Source organism: Dermacentor andersoni, chromosome 10 (assembly GCF_023375885.2).
Source record: "Dermacentor andersoni chromosome 10, qqDerAnde1_hic_scaffold, whole genome shotgun sequence".
Taxonomy (NCBI): domain Eukaryota; kingdom Metazoa; phylum Arthropoda; class Arachnida; order Ixodida; family Ixodidae; genus Dermacentor; species Dermacentor andersoni.
Genome location: NC_092823.1, coordinates 103,218,049 through 103,242,415, shown reverse-complemented (window position 1 = coordinate 103,242,415; position 24,367 = coordinate 103,218,049). Strand labels below are relative to the sequence as shown.

General features: G+C 44.1%; 1 protein-coding gene across 1 annotated transcript in view; it reads left to right on the top strand.

Moving 5' to 3' along the window:
* The window catches only part of LOC126544556 (IDLSRF-like peptide), a 152,775-nt gene that overhangs the window by 113,219 nt on the left and 15,189 nt on the right, over nt 1-24,367 (top strand). The window contains exon 2 of the mRNA XM_050191906.3: nt 16,614-16,754. Within this exon, the coding sequence (XP_050047863.1) occupies nt 16,614-16,754 (141 nt within the window). The remainder of the gene's footprint in view (nt 1-16,613; nt 16,755-24,367) is intronic.

Below are 24,367 nucleotides of genomic sequence, written 5' to 3'. Positions count from 1 at the left end.
CTATTTGGGCTCCCGCTAAATCGGTGAAATAGCGTTCCCAACGCAAAACCCAAACGCAGTTTGCGTCTTGCGCATGCGCAGTGGCTTCGACGCTATTTTTTTGGGGCCCCAAAATGTTTGGGGCCCCTATTCTAAAACTCTCTAATGAAAAGTCAAACTGTTAGGCTTGACGTGCCAAAAATTACAACGTGATCACGATGCACGCCTCAGGGGGAGGGGAGACGGGTGATTAATTTTGGCTACTTGGAGTTCTGCGACGTACCCCCAATGCGTGGGGCGCTGGCGTTTGTGAATATTTGCACACAACGAAATGCGGCCGCCGCGGCCGGGATTCGATTCCACACATCCGGAATTAGCAGCACATGCACAGAACATGCTTCAACATCATACGAATGTGTTACTACCTGCGGAAGCGCAATCTTTCCCTGCATTGCTATGGCGTGGAGATGAAGGCGTGACAACGTAAAGCAGGAGAATCATACGACTGTCTTCCTTTCAGACCTCATGGTACAACACGTAGCCTTGATAAGTTACCAGGTGAGATGGCTTGACTTCTTCAGACACTTTATCCAAAGGATAGTTGAACATACAAGAAGAAGAAGAAGAAGAAGAAGAAGACGACATGACATCCGAAGGCAGTTTGGAGTTCCGGCGGACTAATCCTCCTGAGCAAGTTTTCGATCCGATAACGACATCAAGGTCCAAGGAGCTCTCGGTGTTTCCGGCTTGTGTAATGAAGAAAGCCGGCCTCACTCTCGAATGTAAGCTTACAACCACTGAAGGCCCCACAGATGTCCCCTTACAAGCCAGACAGTGTTGGCCTCGTCAGAAGAGCATCCAAAAGAGATTCGTCGCGACGCCTTTTCATGCTGGAAGTTTCCCAGATCCAATCGGGAAAGCGGCTGCCCTTGGGAATATCCGGTGCACAAAGGTGGGATCTCTAGTCGCAAGAAGTAATCCAACTTATCTTGAAGCACAAGTTGCGTTGCTGTCGCACAATGGAGCCTCGGAGGCGGCTGGTTCAATCAAATCAGGCACGCGATTGGACTTTCTTTACTTTGAAACTTCAGTCTTGTTGCAGGTTCTCCCTTTCACGGCTCCTTTCTTTTCTTTGACAAGTCTTACGAAAGTAACAAAAAATCCTTTTACCTCTTTTTTTTTCTCTGTTCGATAGCGAAAAAAATCTGGTGCTCCACTCTTTCACGTTCTTTCTTTCTATACTTTAGGACTTTCGCTGAATTAAGGAGGAGTATCAATTTACCTCCTTCTTCATAATCATGTTCTGATAGCGAGCGATAGCAAATCGTGCCATAAGCCACCACAAATGCATCCAGCCGGGCTCCCTGCGCAGCAGGAAATGATTGTCAACATGTCGTTATCATGACAGTAAAATAAACTTTAACGGTTCGATGGAAAGAAGCGACCGCATACCTGCAGACCTATGAACATCAAATTTACTTAAAATTCTCGAGAAACGAGGCCGAGGGGGGGGGGGGGGGAAGTAAGGAGGGCATCTCGCAGTTTTTTAATGCTTGCCTATATGTGGAATTCGCAATTTAATAACGATGGCTTAACTTTGGACACAGCTCAGAACACAAGCAGCAGCGGCAATGAAGTTCCAACAACCGACTCTAACAAGCAATGCATCGTTTGTCATATCCCAATAAATCTCTCCTTGGCTTTTCTGTTGCAGATTTTGCTTGCTTGAGAAACTTGTTCCCATGAACTTGCTCGAAGCGACCGCCTCTCTTGCAACCTTTAACCAGAGGACTACTTCCGAGAGGGAGTTTGGAGACTGAAGAGCGAAATAGTTTTCGAAAACATGTTTTAGTAGAGCTTGACGCAACGTACATAAAATTGTAAAACGAACCCGAATTCGTAAAAGTGACGAAACAATTTTGGAATGTAGGCATGTACACGCCAGTAGTAATGAGCCTGGTCACCTGCCGCGCTCTCACGCTCCAGCCACCTGTGCTACATCTTTTTTCTTTTGTATTTATATTACAGTAATTGTTTTCACAAAACTGAACAGGGAGATTGAATTTGGCCCCTAGCTAAAGCTTTCTCTTAAACCGGTATCACTGCTGTTCCTGAACTTATGTTCGGCGCTGCAGCAAGCTGTCAATTTTGAATTCGCAGTCCCTGATGTATAGCCCCAAGAAAAAATAACAACGAAAAATTAAACACTAACAAAGAAATCAGTGCGGTAAATATCACCGGGCTGTTACTCCTGCTGTCTCGCTCTGGCACCTATTGTTTGCCAAGGTGTCTTCATCCAACTCTTTTCTCCCTCAAGGCCTCACTGTGATCAACGCTATGGGACGCTTTGTCTAACGTGCCCGTAAATGTTGCACTTATGTGTGGCTGTTGCCATGGTTTCCGGTGGAAGCGATCGATGCCTTCTATCTAGACGAGGCCCGCTGGCTGACGCTCGGTGTACCTTCTGGGCCGCCAACACCGGTGCCGCGACTGCCGACTCGTTCCGTCGGAGCGTGCTATTTTCTGCGTGAGTGAAGCGGGCTCTGCTGCAGTGAAACAGGTGGCTTGCGTCACACCGGCTTTCCTGAGATCGCTGGCTTTCGCGCGTTGGCGCCTCGGAATCCGGGATGACCTGTGCGAGTATGCAGACAGGAGCCAGCAGACGCTGCGGGAAGGAGCGAAAGAGATGATTTATGTATATGGACGAAGTAGGGATGTCCGATTTGGGGCAGTGCGCTGTCAAGTTAGGTTAGGCTAGGTTTTCTGCTTGCACTGTGAAAGTAGATGAAAAACAGTGAAAAGGATATATATATAATTAACGAAAAGTGTGTGACGTACGTTGAATTAGCACAGTATATTTAACTGATGTTTCGCCTGGTGGACCAGCCCATGTCAAAGTCCAGCCGAAACGTCAAGGAAGTATACCGTGCTAATTCAACGTGCGTTCTACTGTTTTTCTTCATGCTACTACCGGGGTTTTCCGCAACAACAACTATATATATATATATATATATATATATATATATATATATATATATATATATATGTATATATATATATATTAACTGGACTGCTAATGCTAATACTAGCTTAACAAATCACTGCAAATTGGTATTACTGCAACGCAAATACGACTACTGTTGCTATATTCATCACAATTTCTTGCACTGTTATTGATTTCTGTTTTGTTTTATTGGTGATATCGCTACTTTTTCTCAAGAGTACCACTTGCTTCCACATCAGAACTATAGCGAGAAAACCTGAGAGACCAATGATTTCTCCGGAGACCACTATTACTTCAACATTGTTTCCAACATCTGGGCCCATATTCGCACAAAAAGCTCTCGTGGTAAAATTGTCCGCAAGAGAAAATTCCAGCCAATCCTGACGCTACCAAAGTTATTTGCAAAGACGAGCGGCCAATTGCGAAAGAGCAGATACGAAAGAAAATCTTTTGTGAATTTGACCCCTACTCCTCTTAGAATCGCCTCTTCTATTCTGGAGGTTCGCCCATTCCTTTCCGCAGTGCTCTTGACCACAGACAACCGAGGGCGTTTGTGAGATTGCCAGTGAGCTCTTAATATTCTTCCCACATGAGATCCACTGAGTATAAGTGCGACATTTTTGCAAGAAAGCCCCACTTAAAGAGTGGAATCTATGTGCAACGAGGTTAAGATGTTTCTCTGGCTTAGCGGTGACTCAGCGGAAGTTGTGGGGGACTAAATTAAGGGGTTCATACAGTAGAAGCTGCAAAAAGCTATAGTGATTGACAAGCCGAATATCAAGGAAATTTGTTCCGCATGGGTTTTACCAAATAAGTGGCCCACTTTGTAGAATATGTCCCGCTTACTTGTTGGAGCTGACGTGGAACAAGTTTGAGAGTGTGGGAAGGGTAAACTAGGACGAATTTTTCTTCAGCTTCGACGCTCTTTCCTTTTGAGAAATCCGCATGGGTTTTCTTTGTAGCGGTTGCTACGATTGGGTGGATGTCTCTTTATCTCTTAATTACTTCTCTCCACCTTGCGCGTTTGCGCAGAACTTTAACGTCAAGGGTAAACCCCATTACTCGATCAGAGAAGAAAGTCAATTCAAATCTAGTTTCCCAAGCAGCATTAAGTGGTCCACTTCCATCGCACGCGATGAATGCAGTCGCCATCATGACACGGCACTCAGTTTTTCAAGCCAGAAGCATCGGCTGAACGCAATGAGAACAGCGGTCCACGCCGTAAATTTTTAAGCGCTCGTGGTGCAATTCATCGGGGTGAGGGGGGGATAAACAGTTCCGGTCGATTAGTAGTCCTAGCGGGCAAACGACAACGTTAAACAGACCTTGTTGAGCATGCTGTGAAGCTGAATGAGGCAAACTGCTGGGTGTCGTAAAAGTTGCAAAACAGATGAGGTAGCTTTTGCTCGTTTTTGACAGAGACGTACGAAGGTTGAGTGCCTTCCGCACGTTCTGCCCGCTTTTTTTTTCAGTAAATAAACTACTTAATTAGAAAAGCGTATTATAGCACTTGCATAACAGGGTGTCCTGGAGAGGTTTTGGGAAAGAAACGTTTGTGGATCTTTCGCAGTTTTCTGATGTTATCACGCTTGTTCCTCGGTCTCGGCTTACGAAGCGGCCGCGCCACCGCTCTGCCCAGAATTCGATTTTAATATTCGAAAGACAACTCCGCAAATAAAGAAAGAAAAGAAAAGGCGGTCCGTGTGGTTCCCACAACAAAGATCTGATAGCGGCGTGTGACATTTGGACACTTCATGCTGCTTATACTGGAGAACTTGTTTCGACAGCAATTTTTTTTTTTTTGCGACGCTGCGAAGCTTGTTGATTGCTTCACAGATGTGTTCTTCTTTCCTGCATCACACACCAGATGTGTTTTTCAGTACACACAGAATCTTCAAGTATTGCTTCTGGCTAGATGGCATAGCTGTAGTTCTTGATCAGGGTTATTGGAACAGACAATGAATTGATATGCATAATTGACAAATTTAGGAAAAGTTGCTATTTACCTTTTTTTCTATTACGCTAGTTCACATACCGCAATTTGAAAATTGTAGTCAGAGTTTTGAAAGCATATTCTCCCGGTATGTCATGAAATTTCCTCGTCAATTGAATGGACAGAAATTACATGATGAAATAAGCAAGATGTCAAAGTTCCTCCGCAGGTGTCATGAAGTAAAAATGTGCATTTTCGTTGTAGGAGAGGCTTTTACATTTTGTTGTATTTGTCCTAATTACACAGACTTCAACAAGTGCCAACAGATTATGCAAGAACGTCAATATTCGGTGTGTGTGTGTGTGTGTGTGTGTGTGTGTGTGTGCGTGTGCGTGTGCGTGTGCGTGTGCGTGTGCGTGTGCGTGTGTGTGTGCGTGTGTGTGTGTGTGTGTGTGTGTGTGTGTGTGTGTGTGTGTAAAATAATTGTGTCCCTGTCTTTATCATTTATGTGTAAAGCGGAGCTGTATATGACTGGGGTACCATGGAATTTTGGTGTCCGTTTGAAACCGCTATCATAATCAATTACTCATACCCCCGTAAGAAAGCAAAAAATGCAATGGCTCATAGCCCCGTAAGGCAGAGGTCAGAAGCACTTGGAAAAGTTCAGCGAACAATGCTTAGATTCTTTATAATCATGTACGCAAAATGCAGAACAGCGTGCCGAAAACTGTCATCATCAATGGCTCATACCCCGGTAAGCAATGGCTCATACCCCCGCAAGCAATGGCTCATACCCCCGTAAGCAAACAAAAACGCCATTGCTCATAGTCCCGTTAGGTGCATGACTCCTCCCTTTACATGAGTTAGTTGCGCTGACACTACCGCTGTGCTGGTTGTCGGTGAGCTCTATGTAGATGTGCCGGGACCGAGAAGGGAGTTGTGAATGCGTTTCGTGTTGAAGACATCGCTTGCGATGCCGCACGGATCCGGCCTAACTGACCACCCAGCGGCGTACGTGCATCGATTTGACATTATCAGAAAATGTGTTGCAGTTGCGAGTATGCCGATCAGTGTATATAATAGCAACCACAAAGTCATTGTAACAGTCCTTACTATGTGACAATGAGTGATGCGATAAAGCCTTTACCAGGAGCGTAGACCGTGATGCCTACAGGTCCACTGGACATGCACCTTCGCAGCGCGGAATGGCCTTGAATTTTTCCTAATACAAGTGCATTAGTTCATAACAATCCTGTGGCTAAGATGCAGGCGTTGTAGGACAACAACCTTGTATAGTGATATATATTAGGTTAATCTATCCTGGGATGCATTTGTTTTAAGGCACACAAATGGAACGAACGACCGCGTGGACACGTTTTTTCCCCCGACGTTACGGCCTGGGTCTGGCCTTCGTTAGGGATCGGAATTGGCTCACGACGGCCGGACCCAGCTGGGCAAAATTCAGAAAAATAAGTGCTTTCGCACGTTCATTCGTTCTTTTTCAGTGCCCGAACTATATAGTTTTTCTGTGTTACATATATTGTAAGGGGCAGTCCACAAACAAATTAAATATAAAGTTGTACGACTGGAATAAAGCGTCACGGCTTACAAGACTTCAGGGTGAAAGTTATCTCAACTAGGAGGACAGCTAATGTTGTTTGCGCATCAAAACTTTGGTGACAAATGTTCAGATAGTTAATACGAATGGGTGCCTCAGTTGCCTTACCGTACGACAAAGCTTAGTTGAAATACAGGTTTTGCATCGGTAATAGTGAAAGGAAGTTGTAAATTCATAGTGGTTCGTTACAGCGCAACACAAGACAAGGACACAAGAAGAAGAAAAACAACGACACGGGGCCACTTTTATACCTTCTTGTGTCCTTGTCTTGTACTGCACTGTAACGAACCACTATGAATCCCAACCAACAGGCCGAACTTGCCGTTTTGATGAAGTTGTAAATGTCTGGATACAGCTTCAGTTTACTCTTTATCGAAGTTTGTTTCTAAATATAGGTTAACTGCCTTTTTAATTTATTGTTTGTGGAGGGGCAAATAAGGTATCGAAATATCGGGAAGTGTGTCATTTTAATGCTACGAGTAATGTTTACGGTAGAAGTCCCGCTACGAGCCCATGACGTGTATAAAACACGGGCTCGTTCTTTTTTTTTTTTTTTTTACTGAGCAAGATGAAGTGTTGTCGCATACTAATGACGCGCATTTATATAACATTTATATGCAAGGAGTGCCGTGCAAGGAAATATTATTCTTTTTATGCTGAAATATGAGCTATGCATTCCCACCGCACCTACTTTGCAATTGAAATCCGACATGTAGGTGTGCAGGATGTCCCTGCTGTAAAAATGCTTCCGCTGTGCTCTACTTCCGTGTTTGCAGGCTTGGCCGAGAAAACTGACTGTAGCGCGCTGTAGAGCATAATGTTTTGCTTTGAAGAAGCTAGTTTTTTTTTAGTATTATGAACGTGCCATGCTGAAGCATGCCACGGCACGATGATTTCGACTGAGCCTGACACAAACTAAATTAGCATTTTTGACATTGCGTCTTTGTTTATTGTCAGCAATCCGTTCTCGTGGCAATTTATATGTCACCACCAAAAGCCCAGGCTGAGGTTCATAAATAATATATGCCAGAATCAAAATTCATGACATGCGCTTCGATCGCCTTTAAGAGACCACAGCGTCAATTCGCCCGTTCCACAATACAGTGCATGACCTGATTTAGGAAAGAATTGTGCAAGCTTAGAACAGGCTTAAAGCACTTGAGAAAAATGAAACCGAAGGAGATTTTGCTTCTCATTGACATATTTGAGCTATTTGTATCAGATCGGCCCTTCTGTGACAGCGACTTCAAGGAGTTAGCCGATGTAGTTTACATCAAGCTCAATTACCCAATGTTCAATCTTCACAAGTTTCATGAAACGTTGCTGTATTACGTGCGCCATCCCTGCTCACTGCGCAGCCCTACGAGTTCTTCAAGAAAAGTAAAACAAAAATAAAACATTATTCGACACCACGCGCCAGTCGTGCTTGGTTACCTAAATTCGTTTTGTGGAAAAAATTTACGTGTTTTGACTTTGTTCAGAAGCCCTCCGTTCAGCTTTTCCGAGATTGGCATCCCAATACTCACACCTACACTCTTCCCAAATTGCGTGACGCACTTTTCAGCCGCCGCATGTTGGGACCGTCAGCAGCCATTGTATTAGGCTGCAACTCATTCTGCATGCTAATAGGTTTCGGCGTAATGCTTCATGGGCTGCTTTCAATGGGTCGAGCAACTTGATTGGCCTGAACAAAGTGAGAAGTTTAGCATTAAATACACAGCTATGCCGCGCTACACCTAACAAACCAGAGAGGAGAACTGAAACACCGAAAAAAGAAATGTTCGTCGCTTGGGAGGTCTTGGGATTAGAAAGATTAGTGCGGAACGTTCGTCACATAAAAAAAAAAATGCTCTCGCAGAGATAGGCTCATTCGCCTAGCTGCCTACGCTGCATTGGAGTACCGCTCGATGCTCTCACTCGAAGCGCTGAGTTGCTTTGCGTAGGCATATGTTGGTCTTTAATTAAAATAATGAGTTCATTTCGCTAGGGGCGTAATGACTTCCGAACTGACGTGGGGAAAGAAAACGTTAAATTCAGCCTAGAAGAAGCCAAATACGAGCCGAAAGTAAAATATGCTCCTCGTGAAGTGATGGAGCGGATGTAGGTATTTTAATCCCCACTAGAAATTCTGATGGTCTTCTCACAGAGCTGTTGACGTCTGGGCTTTGCTAAAGAAGCTCAAGTTCACTAAAATTTGAACATGAACTAAAACAAGAAATGAAACACTCAATGAAGAAAGAAAGTCGAGAAAACGCCGGAAAAAAAAGAAGTAAATGTTCTCGGTATCGCATTGAGTGAAGACGGCCACTTTCTGAAATAGCGAGGAATTTTTTTTTGTGTGCTGCCTGCATTGGAGTTCTGTCTTCTGCCATTACCACAAACGCTATTTGGCAAGCGGAAGCGCGTGGTCGACGAGAATACAGAGTTTTAGAAACAAGTATGGGAGAACATTCACTGCAATTTCCTGAGTTAGTTTCCCTTCATTTTTATAGCTCAGATAAAAGCTTCTGGCAATGTAAGAGAAGCGGAACGAGACAAGTTTGCAGTAGTAGCTATTAGTTTATAATTTGTTTTCTGTTTTATAGAGCGGATCTCGGTGTTTCGTCATTACCACGATAGCTATATGCGAGAGACAGCGCCTGATCAAAGAGAGGGGAGAACATTGGAAACATGTCTGAAAAGCAGTTATTTAAATTGTCTTCTTTTTGCTCACTGTTGTCCAGGGATGAATATAGGGGGCTAGCAAGTGCAGAGAAGCGGAACGAGGTTGCTAGTTTGTAGTAATAGTTAGGGCAATGCTGTTAATCTCAAACTCGGCGTCTGCAAAAAAGAAAGTAATTACCGAAGCGTGATATCACAGTAAGAGGCGAACGTTTATGCCATAATAAGCTTGTTCGCTAGGATAAAGTGCACGCTCATCTAGTTTCCGGTTCATTAAAGCCGAATGCGCTCTTATTCTGCTTTCGCTAAGAAGCGAAATTGATAATTTCTGAGCTTGATACGGCGTGCTACCAGACACTGATGTAAGCGCGCGCACACGCGAAGGCACACATAACTTTTTCCGTCCGGAAGGCGGTGTCTAAGGTAGACTGGTACATTGTTGTACTTGGCTCCAAATATAAGCATATGAAACATAGAAAGATCACAAACACATGACACGCTTTTACGTTTGTAATTTCTTCAGTCAGCCCAGTGTTGAAACAGGCCGTGGTAGAGTTTAAGCACAAGGAGGGTGCATGTCTCAGTAAAGTTCTTGGGTCGCTATCTCGAAAGTAACTGATTTTCTTGAAGGCGTTGGCTCGAGCGATAGGCGTTCGTGGCCATTTTTTTAATCGGTTACCTGAGTTCCTGCTTCCGGGTTAATTTTCTCACGTCCCTTATTTGGCTAAGGTGTTGTTTGTACATCTCACGGTTTCATCTCCCTTTTCTTGTGATACTGCTGTTTAGCAACACCTGTATAATCGTTTTTTTTTTCTGCACTAAACTCAGCTGAAAGCAAGTTCTTGTCCATATTTCATGTCGCGGTGCCTTCTTTAGCGCTTTTACTCTTATTACACTGATCGTCGAACTCATGAATAAGTCGGGTGGTTACCACACAAAACCATCAATATCTGAAGTGCCAACAGGAAATTGCTTTTCAAATTGTAAATATCTTGCTAGATTGATTGCTTTGTAATATTGAACGTTCTGGGCGCAACACTGGGCCCACTCGGGAGAGACGCCGCCTGCTGGAAGGCTACAGATTGATTTTCAACAACCGCAGTTCCTTAACGCGCTGGTAAATCTAAGCGCACGAGCGTTTCCGGCATTTCGGCCGCATTGAAATCCGACCACCTCTGCCATGAGTGCAATCTGCGACTTCGTTCTTAGTAGCAGAGCACCACATAGGCACCGAGCCACTGCGGCAGCTATCAGATATACTGAGCAACCAGCAATATCACTATAGTGTTCATTCAATACTTTGCGTGCTTCACAAGCTAAGAAATTTTTATTCAGCTAGGGATAGTGTGTGTCTTACAGTGTTGCCATTTCGGACCAAGGAGCGTCTGAAGGACACCTTCATCTGCAGGACATGAGTGGCTATAGAAGAGACCGATTATTACGGTTTCTCAATTAAAAAAATAACTTCTGCGCTTTTAGGTGCCGGAAACACGATATGAGCATGACGCACGCTGTCGTGGGGTTCTCTGGATTACTTTTGCCCACCTGGGATGTTTTTTTTCTTTAGCGCTCACGTAAATCAGGTACGCCAGCACTAGAGTTATACTACTTGAGCTTCCTTCGGGGAGCAAGGATTACGCCACCGATTTCCATGCGCCGCTCGCTACACTGCCAGCGATTCTAGCGTCGCTATTCGCTGAGCGCCATCACGTGGTCTAAACGGGCTCCGCTGCGTTGCGGAGAAGTCAACATTTCGCCCGTTCCTGCGGAGTGTTAGCGTCGCCGGCTAAATGTAGTTGGCCCCGACGCTGCTGACAGAAATATATGTGTTTGTAGTTGTCTTATTTTTCTCTTTCTTGGTTGATTTGAGGAATCAATGTCATGCGATGTACTGACAGCTTTCGCAATACGACGGGATGGTAAAAAAAAAGGGGGGGGGGAGCAAAATTTTCTTCTGAGCGCGGTGCAGCGGAACTTTCGCAAGTCCGTGACGCATAGAACGCGCCAAGGTTGTACTGCAGTCGTTAGAATCAGCATAGTTGTGCAAGGGATGGAGTGGATGAGTGGAGGGGGGGAGCGAACTATGCATCAGTGCATGCGATTCCTCGTGTCATTCACCCAGATTGTATTTAGTTTTCACACTTTTACAAACAAGGAATGTCGGACGTGGCAGCGCTGTTTCTTGAACGCGTGCATTCACGCTTTTCAGCTGTCGCGAGCCGCGATCACATGCATGCCTAATGAGAATTCCAGACAATATATGAAAACTTGCCATTATATTTGACACTTTACACAGAACCCGCCGTGGTTACTCTGTGGCTATGGTGTTGGGCTGCTGAGCACAAGGTTGCGGGATCGAATCCCGGCCACGGCGGCCGCGCTTTGATGGGGGGAAATGCAAAAACACCCGTGGTACTTAGATTTAGGTGCACGTTAAAGAACCCTGGGTGGTTGAAATTTCCTAAGTCCTCCACTACGGCGTGCCTCATTATGAGAAGGTGGTTTTGGCACGTAAAACTACATAATTTAAACACTGCATATAAATTGGAAAGGCGCACAGATGCTGCCACCATGTGAAGGTGTATGTGTTCCTGACACGATGCATTATCACTAATCATTAGGTAATGAGGCACGCAAGTGTAAAACCAGGCTCGTAACCATAAGGTGAGTGGATCGCCTTGCACTCGCAAAATGATGAAGAATTAAAAGAAAGCGAAAAAAAAGCGATGCTTGAATTGCCACGCGTATAGGCCTACGTGTAGTGGCTTTCCCGCATAACTGTGCAACCCAAGATGGCGTACTTGTGGGGCAACTCTGACTCTCCACACGGGAGCCTATACATTAAATCGAACAACGGCTTTTGCATTTCGCCCGCGTTGAAATGCGGCCGCTGCGGCCAGTATCGAACGCTCGACCCGGAGCCCAGAGCAGCAACACCTCAGTCACTCGCTTACCGCAGCTGGTGTGAAAACCTTCCTCTGAAAGCCATGGACGATTGAAAAAGGCCGATGATCTCCGCAGCGGCAGAACTGAAACGAAGTGTGGTGTCAAATTACGGTTGCGCGTAAGAAGATTAAGAAGATTAGGGCGTCCAGTTGAAAAACAAGGGCATGCTTTCCGCGAGGTGTCGACAATTTCGTGGCCCCCTGAAGCACCGTATGTCTTCGAGAAGGTACATAAAGGAAAGCTTAACGACAAGGGAGGCAACCCGAGCCTGAATAATTGATTCGTAATCACGCCGTCCGCTAAGGAGCACTTCGCGTTGTGCGAAAGTGGGCTCGCTTGTAAGGCCTCGACACCTAATTCACCAATGTAGCCATTTTCTGCTTGCCGTCGAAGACGGATTGGTTGCCCTACTTTCACGCGTCCTTCAGGCTCTGGGCGGTGGTAAAGATTGCAGATAACGAGAAGGACAATCTTCGCCGCAATTAGGTGAAATATTGATCCACCTAATTCCTTGTACAATTAAACCTCCGTTTATGAAAAACCAATTTTACAACGTTATGAACCACGGTTACAGAGCTCAGGAAAAAAGAACACATGGGGTCGAACCTCGATGTAACGAAAATTGAAATAACGAATTATCGGATATTACTTCGTAAGTCTAAAATGTTTGTCGCCAACAGGCTATAAGCATGTAACAGTAAGATGTAAGCATGCACCAAATACTTGTTATGGTGAATAGTGGATATAACAAAGGTACTCTCGGGTAGGATGCGCATTCCTAGCTTATGAAAGCTTTGATTGTAAACGCGGATATTCACAGGACAGGCGCCGGTATTGTGCATATAGCGTTCATGCCTCCGTCTTCCTTATCGCTACGATCATGTCTCGAAATGCTAATAAGCAAGTGGCCCAGCTTGAAGTAAAAGCTACCACTCTCGCGTCGTTTTTTTTTTTTTTTCATTGTTGCATTGCGGCGAGCGCGGGCGTGAACGGGGCCGTGAACATGAGTGGGGGGCGTGAACGTGAGCGGCCGGAGTGGTGACGCCACCTGGTGGTGCGAAGCCCAGCCAGACAAACACAGAGCTAATATTGCAGTAACCAAGCATGTTCTGCTTCGCTGCTGGTCTAAACTTCCTCGCAGCAGCAGCGCACTTGCATCACGATTCACCGCTTTTTGTTTCGACACCAAACAGCGAAACACGATCAATGTCCCCTTTAGTTGTTTCTATGCATTCAAATTTAAAACAGGCGTCGAGAGCAAAAAAAAAAAAAAAGAAAAGAAAGAAAGAAAAAAAGAAAGAAAGAAAGAAGGAAAAGAGAGCACCCGCGTTTTCGTTTACCCCGACAACTGCAGCATGCTTCGAAGAAGCCTTGCACGTGGTGCGCTTTCATGCGAACCGATCCATGCACGTGTGCATCCAGCCCAGTAAGCACGCTCCGTACGAGTCGCACTGACCTCTGACCACCACTCCGGGGTATATCTTGCGTGAAGCCAGCGGCCGCTATTTAGTGATTCACGTGGTACGCGTTGTTTTCCGTGCCACGAGCTTAACACGGGGGTACTTATGCCTCGAAAACGTGCAAACACGGATTGCAAAGCCCCGATGGCCTTGCGCACATTATCACACATTCAGACGTAGGCTCACCCCGCATACACAAGCTCAGAAATGTAGGCGTCGTCATACAGTTTCCTTTTTTTGTGTGCCAAATTTGGATACTTCTTTCTTTCGCGGTACAGAACGCCATGGGGGGACTGCGATATGCTCGTGGTGCCTTTCAGAGAGCCATAGGTCCAGCGAGTAATGAGAACGCGTGCTCTGCCTACAGCCAACGTTGTTAGGTGCCCGGATTATTCGTTTTCCGCCTATGCGTGGCCCTTCGAAGAAGACGAGCAGTAACGTCATGAGAAGGTTTGGCGTGACGTCGCGGACTCCATATTGTCCTTCTAATGAAAGCTTCTACGGAACTATTGGAGATAAAAGAATCGAGATAACCCGCAATTGTCACCCATGCCTAACTGTAGAAAACTATATGGAGCCCTTGACGATGTCAGTGCGTATGCTTCATAGTGGACCAACAGACTCGTTTCACCATTATCTCTTCGCCAACGACCTTCTTTTTTTTCACGTAATCGATAGTTTTTACTCATAAGTGGGATTTGACGTTTCAAGTGAACGCATACGAGCTGACATACGCTGCAGTAGAGAAATCACCTTTAGGTTTGACCTCTTGGTGTGCGTTAACCTGCACATAAATATATCAATACGAGCGAATTTCTACTGCTAGGAGCGCAATTTAGCAAAATATCTTAAATAAGTACTCACGTTATGGCACCCCTTTAGGACTGCTGGTCGCAGGGGCTGCATGTCAGTGTGCCGTATGGTAGCTAGAATATATGCTTTAAAAAAAGGAAAGCAGCACAAAAATGCTACGTACCCTGCTGCAGAATGTGACAGAACCGCCGATGAACCTAAAGAAACCGGTTTATTTGAACGATATCCACGAGCTCGCAAGCCACGTAGGTTGACAAAATCTCCAAGCTAATCCAATTAACTAATCATATCGCTTTACGTGTCACACCACGACCCGAATATAAGGCACGTCGTAGTACGGGTAGACGGAGTGGAATCCGAACGAACTTGGACCACTTGGCATTCCCTTGACGGGCACCTAAATCTAATTGCGCGAGCAATCTTGCGTTTTGCTCCCATCGAAATGCTGCCACGGGTCGAACCTGCAACCTCGATCGGAGGAGAGCAACACTATATGTGCTAACATACAGCGATTGGTTCACTGCAAGCTCATCTTACATTGTGCGCGCCTGCTTCAGTACTCGATTTTTTCTTGCAACATACATGTTGCGAGGGGGAGGGGCACATTTCCCTAATAACATGGTAAACCTGCTCCTGGACGCTTACGCAATCAAAAAACAGGCTCTTACGCATGCGCGCACGCCCGGCCGTTTTGTCAACCAAAGCTGGCCAGAGCCGTCGTGAACCGATGCGTGACATCATTAACCCCGCGGAACTTCTGTGAGTGCGGGGAAAACACTTAATGGAGAGTAATTAATAAGAAAGAAGGCGGGACGCCTCGTAAAGGACGCACGTGTGGGCGACGTCCATTTCGTGATGACGTTGCAGTGTTCTATGCGGCGAGAGCCCGGGTTCTCGCCCAGACCTATGGGAATCCAGAAATCACCGCTGTGTCCTCTGAGCCTGGTAACATTTCAAAATAGTTTCACGTTTTCTCATTTTTACTCGTAAGCGGCGGCCTTTGCCATAGACTTCGCGATATGCAGCGCTTGCTTGGATATAATGGACATGCCTCGTTATGCTTATAGGTATATGTTTACATGTTGTTATAATTTACAAAGGCAACACCCGCTAACATGAGCGGCAGGTGTCGTGTATTAATTTATCATTGAATGTAATAGACCTCAAAAATCATCGTGATAATTTTCTTTTTGTTCTCCTATTTACAGAAATCAAATGATGACAAATATAATCACCACATAGAGTACACCTGCTTTCACTATAGGATATGAAATCACGAAACCTTAAAATTTAGCAAAAACAAGAATGGTTATAACGCTCCTACGCACAACGCACGCACCACAAGGTACACAGCGGGCTCGGTTACTTTTCCTCTTTTTGATCATCATAGAACTCAGTGTTGTCGGTAACATCATCACCACTAATCAACGTCCTATATTCTTGTGCTTCTGTTGCTTCATCATAATCTTCTTTGTATTCTGCTTCTTAATCAATATCGTCAATAACTTTTCATATTCCTGGTTTATTATCATCATCGTCGTGATGAGCTCAGATATGTATTTATATCCTTTCATTTGTCGAAAGTGTTTTTCTTTTCCCAAACACGCTGTGAAATCAGGACCACAGTGTCAACATATATATGTATGTATGTATATATATATATATATATATATATATATATATATATATATATATATATTTGTCGTGACGAGAAAAGTACACTGGCTCCATAGCAATAGCACAAAAGAATAAAAACGTCAGCGACCTGACGAAGGTGCGCCTACCAGGCGAAACGTCTGAAAGTAAAAAAAAAACGTGTCTTCACGTATGTCGTGTTTATTATTTTGTTATATATATATATATATATACATATATATATAAATATATATATATATATAGCAGTAATTTATCGTTTCTTCATTTCATTTATTAAGCACAAGTAATTTTCCCTATGTTGTCCTTGGTGTCAGTGTTTGTTGGCTTCTTATGATATGACTAATAAAAATTGGGCCCCTCGGTTAACCCCCTTTCTTCTCGTTTATATATATATATAGTTCCTGTATTGTACTCTTGTTTTCAAACTGCTTCTCAATGCTGCCTCTGCGTAGCCTCTAAGTTAAGGAACTCTGAAAATGAAATGAAGCACTCGGGGGTCTTGCGTGGCCAGTGCTGAATTGCCTCCTCTCTGCGCATGCGCAGTGGACACCGACCGGTGCCACCCTACGCAGCCGTTCCGGTGTCCAGCCTCCACCACCGTGTGCATCTCCATTCAGTATCTGTGCGACGGCGCGCCCGACTGCCCCGATGGTTACGACGAGGACCCCAGGCTCTGCACGGCAGGTACGTTGAGCTCCGGTCTCATTTTCAATTATTCTCTGCACTTCGTACTTCAGAAATGCAGGGAACGGAGGAAAAAAAAAAAAACCTTTCTCAGTCGACAGTTTCACGGGATCCCTGCAACCTTTACAGTCTGTAGAGTCACACCAATGTTTTTAGACCAAATGCAGTACGAATAAAATAATGCTAGAACCGAGTCGAAAGAAAGGACGAATACTTTTCGCATACTTTTTTCCGAATACCGAACAAGCCTTTACAATGTTTATGTTCTGGTCCTAGTATTTTCGTAAGATTAACTAGTTTGTCGCTACACCGTAAGTTAAAACGCGCTGTTTGATAAAAGGAAGTAGTAGGAACAAATCGGCTGTCTGCTCGTGTGCCCAAGACTTTTCAGAGGCGCCCAATGGTTTCTATATACGAATACCTATTGAAATCATATTGAAGCGTGCTGGAACGATCGAAATATCAGTATTTACAAATAGTGACAATTGAATTGAAATATTCGAAAGGTTATTGAAAAGTTTCGAATATGTGCACGGCCGTAAACAGCATGTATGCATAATATTTTGGAGTAAAAAATAATTATATATGATTATTCAACAAATATCTACAATTTAGAGAAAGTAGGACATCTCGCGGCATATAAATGTATTCACGATTCGCAACACTCACACTGTGTGAGCTGAAAAAAAGAACGTAGGACAGGGGAAGCGTTACTGTAAGTTACCTTGAAATAATTTCGAAGTGCCGTCGAACTTAATACACATAGGACAATATTTTGTGGAAAAATAATAATAACGAGTACTTTTTTATCATTAAACACATGTCTTACAGAGGACACGAGAATAAAATAGACAAACTACTACTGTTCGTGCCAGTGCCGGTAGTATTTCAGGTAATTTCGACGGGCAGTTGCAATGTACGCAACATCTGCACATACGCTTCGTCCAACAACCTTTACTCTGTGCACTCTAAAAACAGAACTGGAATCACTTTTCTGCACCAGCAATGTATGCGGATGTCAAAATAGAGTTAGCAGTTATGTTAGCGTACGCTAAAAAGGATAAATGCGAAATCATGCACGCCCACCAGGCATTCCTTACATCCCTTGACATTTTCATTTGCATGCGTTGTTGCTTCCTATTACTTTTCTCCCACCTAACGTCGTGGGTTCTATTGCCTTAAGTAAATATATCTTACTTGAATGTGCGTCAATTAACTTCGCCCTAATTAACGCTCCAAGGTCGCCGGTTCCCTTACCACGTAAAGTCGTGTGTTAGAGTAAAAAAAGTTAAATTATGGGGTTTTAGGTGCAAAAGACACTTTAATGATTATGAGGCGCGCCGTAGTGGGGGACTCCGGAAATCTGGACCACCTGGAGTTCTTTAACGTGCACCTAAATCTAAGTACACGGGTGTTTTCGCATTTCTTCCCCATCGAGATGCGGCCACCGTCACCGGGATTCGATCTCACGACCTCGTGCTTAGCAGCCCAACTAAGCAAACGCGGCTGGTACGTGTTCGAGTTGCTTAATGAATTGTGTCGAAATTAACTTTACCCTAATTAACCTCGCCGTAATTAAACAACAGGTCGTGCACACGCTTCTTAATTGTGTGCCTCGGCTTCCCACTTTCTCATAATTAACTTTATGGCCTAATTCACCTAAATAACACCAAACTTCGTCAGTTCGACTCGCGCCAAAAGGTCGAGGGTCCTTCTCCCTCTGAATTCTGGTGCCATGACGCCGGACATCGCACTGTTCGACCCATGAGACATCTAAGTCCTTCGCCTTAAAGAAAAACCATAAGACTGTCTGAAAAGACTCGAGGCGTCCGAACTCACCGACAAAGACGGCGACAAAGACAAACTTTCGTATGATTCTGTTTATCACAACTCGGAGTACATGTCAAAGAAGTACGTGTGGAAGGACGCGGAACCGAACGAGTCACTTCTCCTCCCCACGTGATCCACCGATCCCGCACGACAAAGTTAGTGGGAAAAACAGGTTAGGACTCATTTGCGGCGCACGCCAAGCATGGCCGCCTTCTTCGCAATGCAGGTCCCGCACCGTCGAGCAGGCCGTGGGCGGCAAACAAGTGGGAGTCGAGAACGTGCTAATCCCGTTATCAGCCGCGATGACATGCCCAGAAGCTTACGCTCGCAATGTTCTTTTTCTCTCTTTATCTCGTTTCTTTGCTTGCGTCTAAGCAGCATTAAGCGCCACCTACATTGCAAAAGCCTCCTAGCATGCCCAAATACACACACCTACTTAAAGATGCACTCGCGTCAGGGGCGTGTGTCCTGTAGGTATTGCGGTAAGCATAGGTATATTGCGCACTCCACTGAACACCGCTTGGCTTGGCTGAGTACAGAACGAGCTTGGCTTGGATAATACTCTCCTTTCGACAAGTGGGAAAGAATGAGAAGAAAAGAAAGAAGCGGGAGATGTTTCCAGCACTTTCTAAAAGCACCTTGCGAAGGCGTAGCTTGGCTGCTGTTTTGCCTTCGAAAAAGTGTTGCACGCATAGGAGGGAATCCGATGTCGTCTCCAGACGCCCCACCTACGTTTAATCGATGATGCGCAGGTGTTGCTTTTAGCGTCTTGGTACCGAGATCGTGATCGCGCTGCAAGGATGCTCTTCTTTATTTTGTTTAATGGATATGTCTGGTCTTGTTTTTTTTTCTTTGTGCTTCACAGCTATTTTGGCACCTCTGGCAAGTCCCTTGTTGCGTCGGTTGCCTAAACTAAACGACAATTTGTTATTTGGTTGCGTTTCTTTACTTACTCGTACTTCTGGTCTAGTGGCCTTAAAGGGTGGGTCAGAAGCCGAACGTTCATAATGTTTATGACGGCAACGAAAACGGGACTGATCAATACAAAACTACATGAACATTGCAACATTGCCTTGCGTATATTGGAGAAGATGGATGCACCGCTGTAGGCATTCTCATCGCTGTTTCGCGAGACTGGAGCTCATTACTCACTGAAGCAATACTTCACAGCATAACCCGCAATTAAAAAAATTAATCTTTTACATATACACAAGGTATTCACACAAACTACTTCATTACAGTTACAGAATAAAGAAGTACACTACAGTGAGAATAGATTACTACATAAGGCGGTGCATCAGAGAACAAACCAGAATGTAAAATAAACATATTATAGACACACAAGATAATTGCAGTAAAAATATCCTTAAGTAACTACAATGCATCAACATATGATTCACATAACATTTATTTTATGTTCAATATACGTCTATACTGGTGATTTCTCGTATTGGCGTTGCTAGTTCGTTCTACTTCTATTGGTTTCTGATACGGCACAGGCATCGGCTTGCCAGCAACTTTTGTTCCTGTAGCAGAAATGTAGAAGGTTCGAATCTCTCATATCTCCGTGCAAGGATATTGTTACGTAAATACATATTCACCTAACTGTCACGTTACTTAAACAAAAGCTGTGATTATTTGCCCGACTTACGCTGAGAGGGGAGGTGCTTAACAAAATGGCGAACCATTCACGCTCTGAAGTAGTGGTGTAGTAACACTACTGAGCCAAGTCCATGTATGTGCTCGATATATCGCTTTCCAAATCTTCATTAAAAGGCACTTTTCTTCACTGACCAAAATGGCGTTTTTTGCAGTTGATGATTGATAAACACTTCAGCCTTTACGAGAGCAAGAAAGTGGCGTGAAAGAAGGAGAGCATAACATCCGTGAAAGCTAGAGGGAGCATAGGAGAGATTTTTCTGGGCTGGCCGCTTGCAGATGAACTCATCTACGAAATTACAAGTTATATAAGTAATGCTGTTGGACGGGATAGTTGGTTGCGAGATTATAGATTTAGGGCAATGATGGTGATGATGATGACGACCTTATAGCTCGCGTTAACTTCTTGCGGTGTCTATCCAGAAATATTATTTTATCTATTCGCAAGATCTTTAAATGTGAAAGTAACCAACTGCGACAGGCAACATTCTCGTTGGCATACTTCAGGTCCCAATTGAACGTGGCACTATATCATTCACTATGATATTTTTGTTCTCTACACCCGTGGATACCTTTATTATTGCAGCTGAGACCTCCTAGCAAAGAATAACAAGAAGTGGTGAACGTAAAATGAGGAATAAGGCCTCACAAAACCGATAAATATCATTACTGTAGAAGAAATACATTGACCATGCCATCATGTCCAAAAACGTAGCGATGACAGCTTTATAAGTAGGCAAAACTTCGAAAGTAGAAGTTAAATCTAAAAATACGTGATTTCATATGTAATATATTCAGTGAACGATGAGCCCTTACAAAGTTAGGCAAAAGAAATTTCGTTTACTGTTAAGGTGCCTACGCAGTTGCTTCGATAATATGACTTCTCACAGCATGAGATTCATAGAGTGCCATCAAGAGAACTTCACATGTTTATTTGCGCGGATGATAACATTCGGACCACCGATACCCGCCCTTGCAGAACACTTGTTTTGCGGAGTAAGTTTCCGCGATCAAAATTCCTTGCCTAAGCGACATTGCCTCCACTTTAAGCTCATTAGTTAAGCGCGTTTCTTCCAAGACCTAATGCGTACTAATAAGTCTGGTATGTTCCCAGCACTACTGAATACAAACGAATACGCTTGCCTGACCACCCTACGCAAACTAGTCGAAATGGGACAGGGTAGGGATCAGGCAGTTCTCGTTACGGCAAACAGATGGGTTCGTTCTCACGCGAGGTACTCTTAGGAGTCCGTAAGAGCAGCTTGCTTGACGACGCAATTCGTGGAGCTCGTTACCAAAGCCACGCAAACGCTTAGAACATCCAATATCGTGAACTATTCCTAACACTAATCCAGGAAGTGGGAACGCTTACGATGAAACAGACAAGCAAGGAAAAATCGTGGTTGCATACGTCTTCCGAATGACGTATTCTTTTGCTCAAGGATAACTTGGGAATCTAGATCTTAGAACCACTACCACTAGTTAAAACGGTCTACTGCTGGGTTAACGTAAGTAATGCTAATTTCGTGCACCCAATGACTATTAAACTGTGATAAACGAAGCGCTTGCAGTAACACAGAAGGGGGAGTGTAACTCCAACGATGCAGATTAAGTGAACTCTCGAGAAATAGAAAAAGTGGCTGCGAGATTGCCCTAATAATGTAACATTGTACGCGAATCACAGTAAGCTTTACGATGGAGAAAATATCACTACTGGCAAGAAAATTATTTACTTAAAACAATCTACGGAGGCGTAGACGAACGAAATCACTGAAAGAATTGAAACTTGGAATAATTCGCATACATCCGTATTCATAGCAAAGTGCCAACGGGTAAATAATGTAGTAATGACCATTGCCGGTGTTTGCTTAATTATGTCCTATGTATGTTGGCAATTTGTTGGGAAGGTGAATGAATATACATATTTTGTACGGCAAGATTTAAGAGAAAGTTACAACTTACACCCGCCAAAACAGCAATAAGAAAGAAAAAAGATACATGCATAAATGCTTTCAAGTATTCTTTCTGAAAACTTTTGAGGGGCACACTTAAAACGGTGATTTTTGCTTGGAATATAGCTCTGTAACGTTTTTTGTGAGACTGCCCTCTCAAGAGCGACCTAAACATAACCGTGAAAGCTAAGGAGAATCCACGCTTGGTGCGATGAAAGAATTAGGCGAGCACAAACAAGTCCATTACAATGCGTTTTGGCAAACTATTGCCATGTACACAGATAGATTGCTCACGGACGTATAAATTTACTCTAACGTGTGTGTCAGGGTTATTGCTCGTCGCGCGAGCATTTTGGATGTGCACACGAAAACGTCTGTCTTCACGTGCAGAGTGCTTGAATGTTATAAACTCATGACTCAAAACAACCTCATAACATGCGCACAGCAGGGCGTTCACTTGCTTCACCACACGTGTGTGGAGCTGTGAAACATTATCTTCTTTTCCGTTACTTAAGTCAAACAGCCCTAAAACAAGGCAACAAGCTGTAACAGAGCTTCTTAATATCCCTGTCGTCTGTACGTGTGTGCGTGTGTGACCGTATGTGCTGCTTAAATGTTTATGACTGTGTATATTATAATTAAGGCCGAGCAGCCGGAGTACCATGTCAAGCGATCAGCCAGGATAACATCTGCCGCACATCATTAAAAGTTTTTTTCTCTCTCCATCTCTCTATTTCTATGAGAGGGTTAATTCGTAAATTCAAAATACTTTATCGCACACATAATTTTGTTGTTACGTGGATTACGCTGCTTACACAATGTATTTAAAAAGGGAAATCCCAGGGTAAGGCGGGAGGAGTGATCAATGTCGTTTGTTCGTCGCCTCTGGGGGTGGCGTCAACAATGTAAATACGTATTCCATTGAGAACCGTAACCTGCGTGCTTCTCTCAAAAAAAAAAAAAAAACTTCCGCCTAATATTCATTCTTGCAACATCCCATTGAGTCCGACCTGCGATACTGACGAGGATATAGACAAGTTGTATTTGTAGACATTTTACAACCTCATTTGAGGAACGCTTTTAAATAACCGTCACCATGCGCGCCTTCGTCGTCGAAATACCCTGCGATCTTAACTACGCCCCCACTAAGCGCTCATAGCCTTACTGCCGGATACAGGCCTCCAACCACACTCTGTAATTAAAGTTTGTTTGAGTGCAATTCGCTCTCCCGTGTGTGCGAGCGTACATGCGTGCGTGTTTGTGCGTGCAGGTGCACACAACAAGCTTCTTCTTTTCCTGCGTTTTTTTTTTCGATGATATCCATCTTGCCTGGCCTAGTATGCCATGGTGATTGCCAGTCTCATATAGTCTTCGACGTGCACACATAGTCGGCCAGCCAAAGGCAAATTAGCATATTTTGCTCACCATACCGGGAGAGAAACAGTGCCAAGCGTTGCAGTGAACAATTTTGCATAAAACTGCCAACATAAAAGTTTTATCTTTCTGCAAACAGGAAGGAAGCAAGGGTAAACCAAAACTATCTTTTTAAAGTGTTTAAGGCTGAATACGCAGGTTACTGGAAGGCGAGTGTTTTCGTTTAACTAGCCGTTAGCATCATAGGCAGAGTAAGATACGGGCTGAAATTTCGTTATTGATTTCGAATAGAAGCCGCCATCATTGCTTAGTGGCTTTCCCGTAGCGCTGCTAAGGAAGAAGTCGCGCTATCAAATGCCGGCCGCGGCGTCCGCATTTAGATGGGGGCGAATGGCGAAAACGCCCGTCTACCGTACATTTGGTGTACGTTAAAGAATTCCAGGTGGTCAGAATTAATCCGGTGTCCCCCACAACGACCCGCCTCGTGATCGTATCTTTGTTTTGGCGCAAGAAATACCACAGTATAATTTTTTGCGGTACTAGATAATCACTATCATCACGTAAGACATCTAACGAAATGACCGACACCTTCATGAATAAGATAGACTGGTTTGTAAGTTAGACACAAGTCCTGGAGGGAAAAAAAATGCGATGCAATAATATCTTTTTGTTTTGTGACTTAGCATACACACGCAGAAAGCATCATACGCATTCGCACCAACATCTATTCTGATTTTAAAGCACTGTTATAGTAATTGTTTAGTTCTCATGAAGTATTTTAGAGTGTTTTTCCACGCC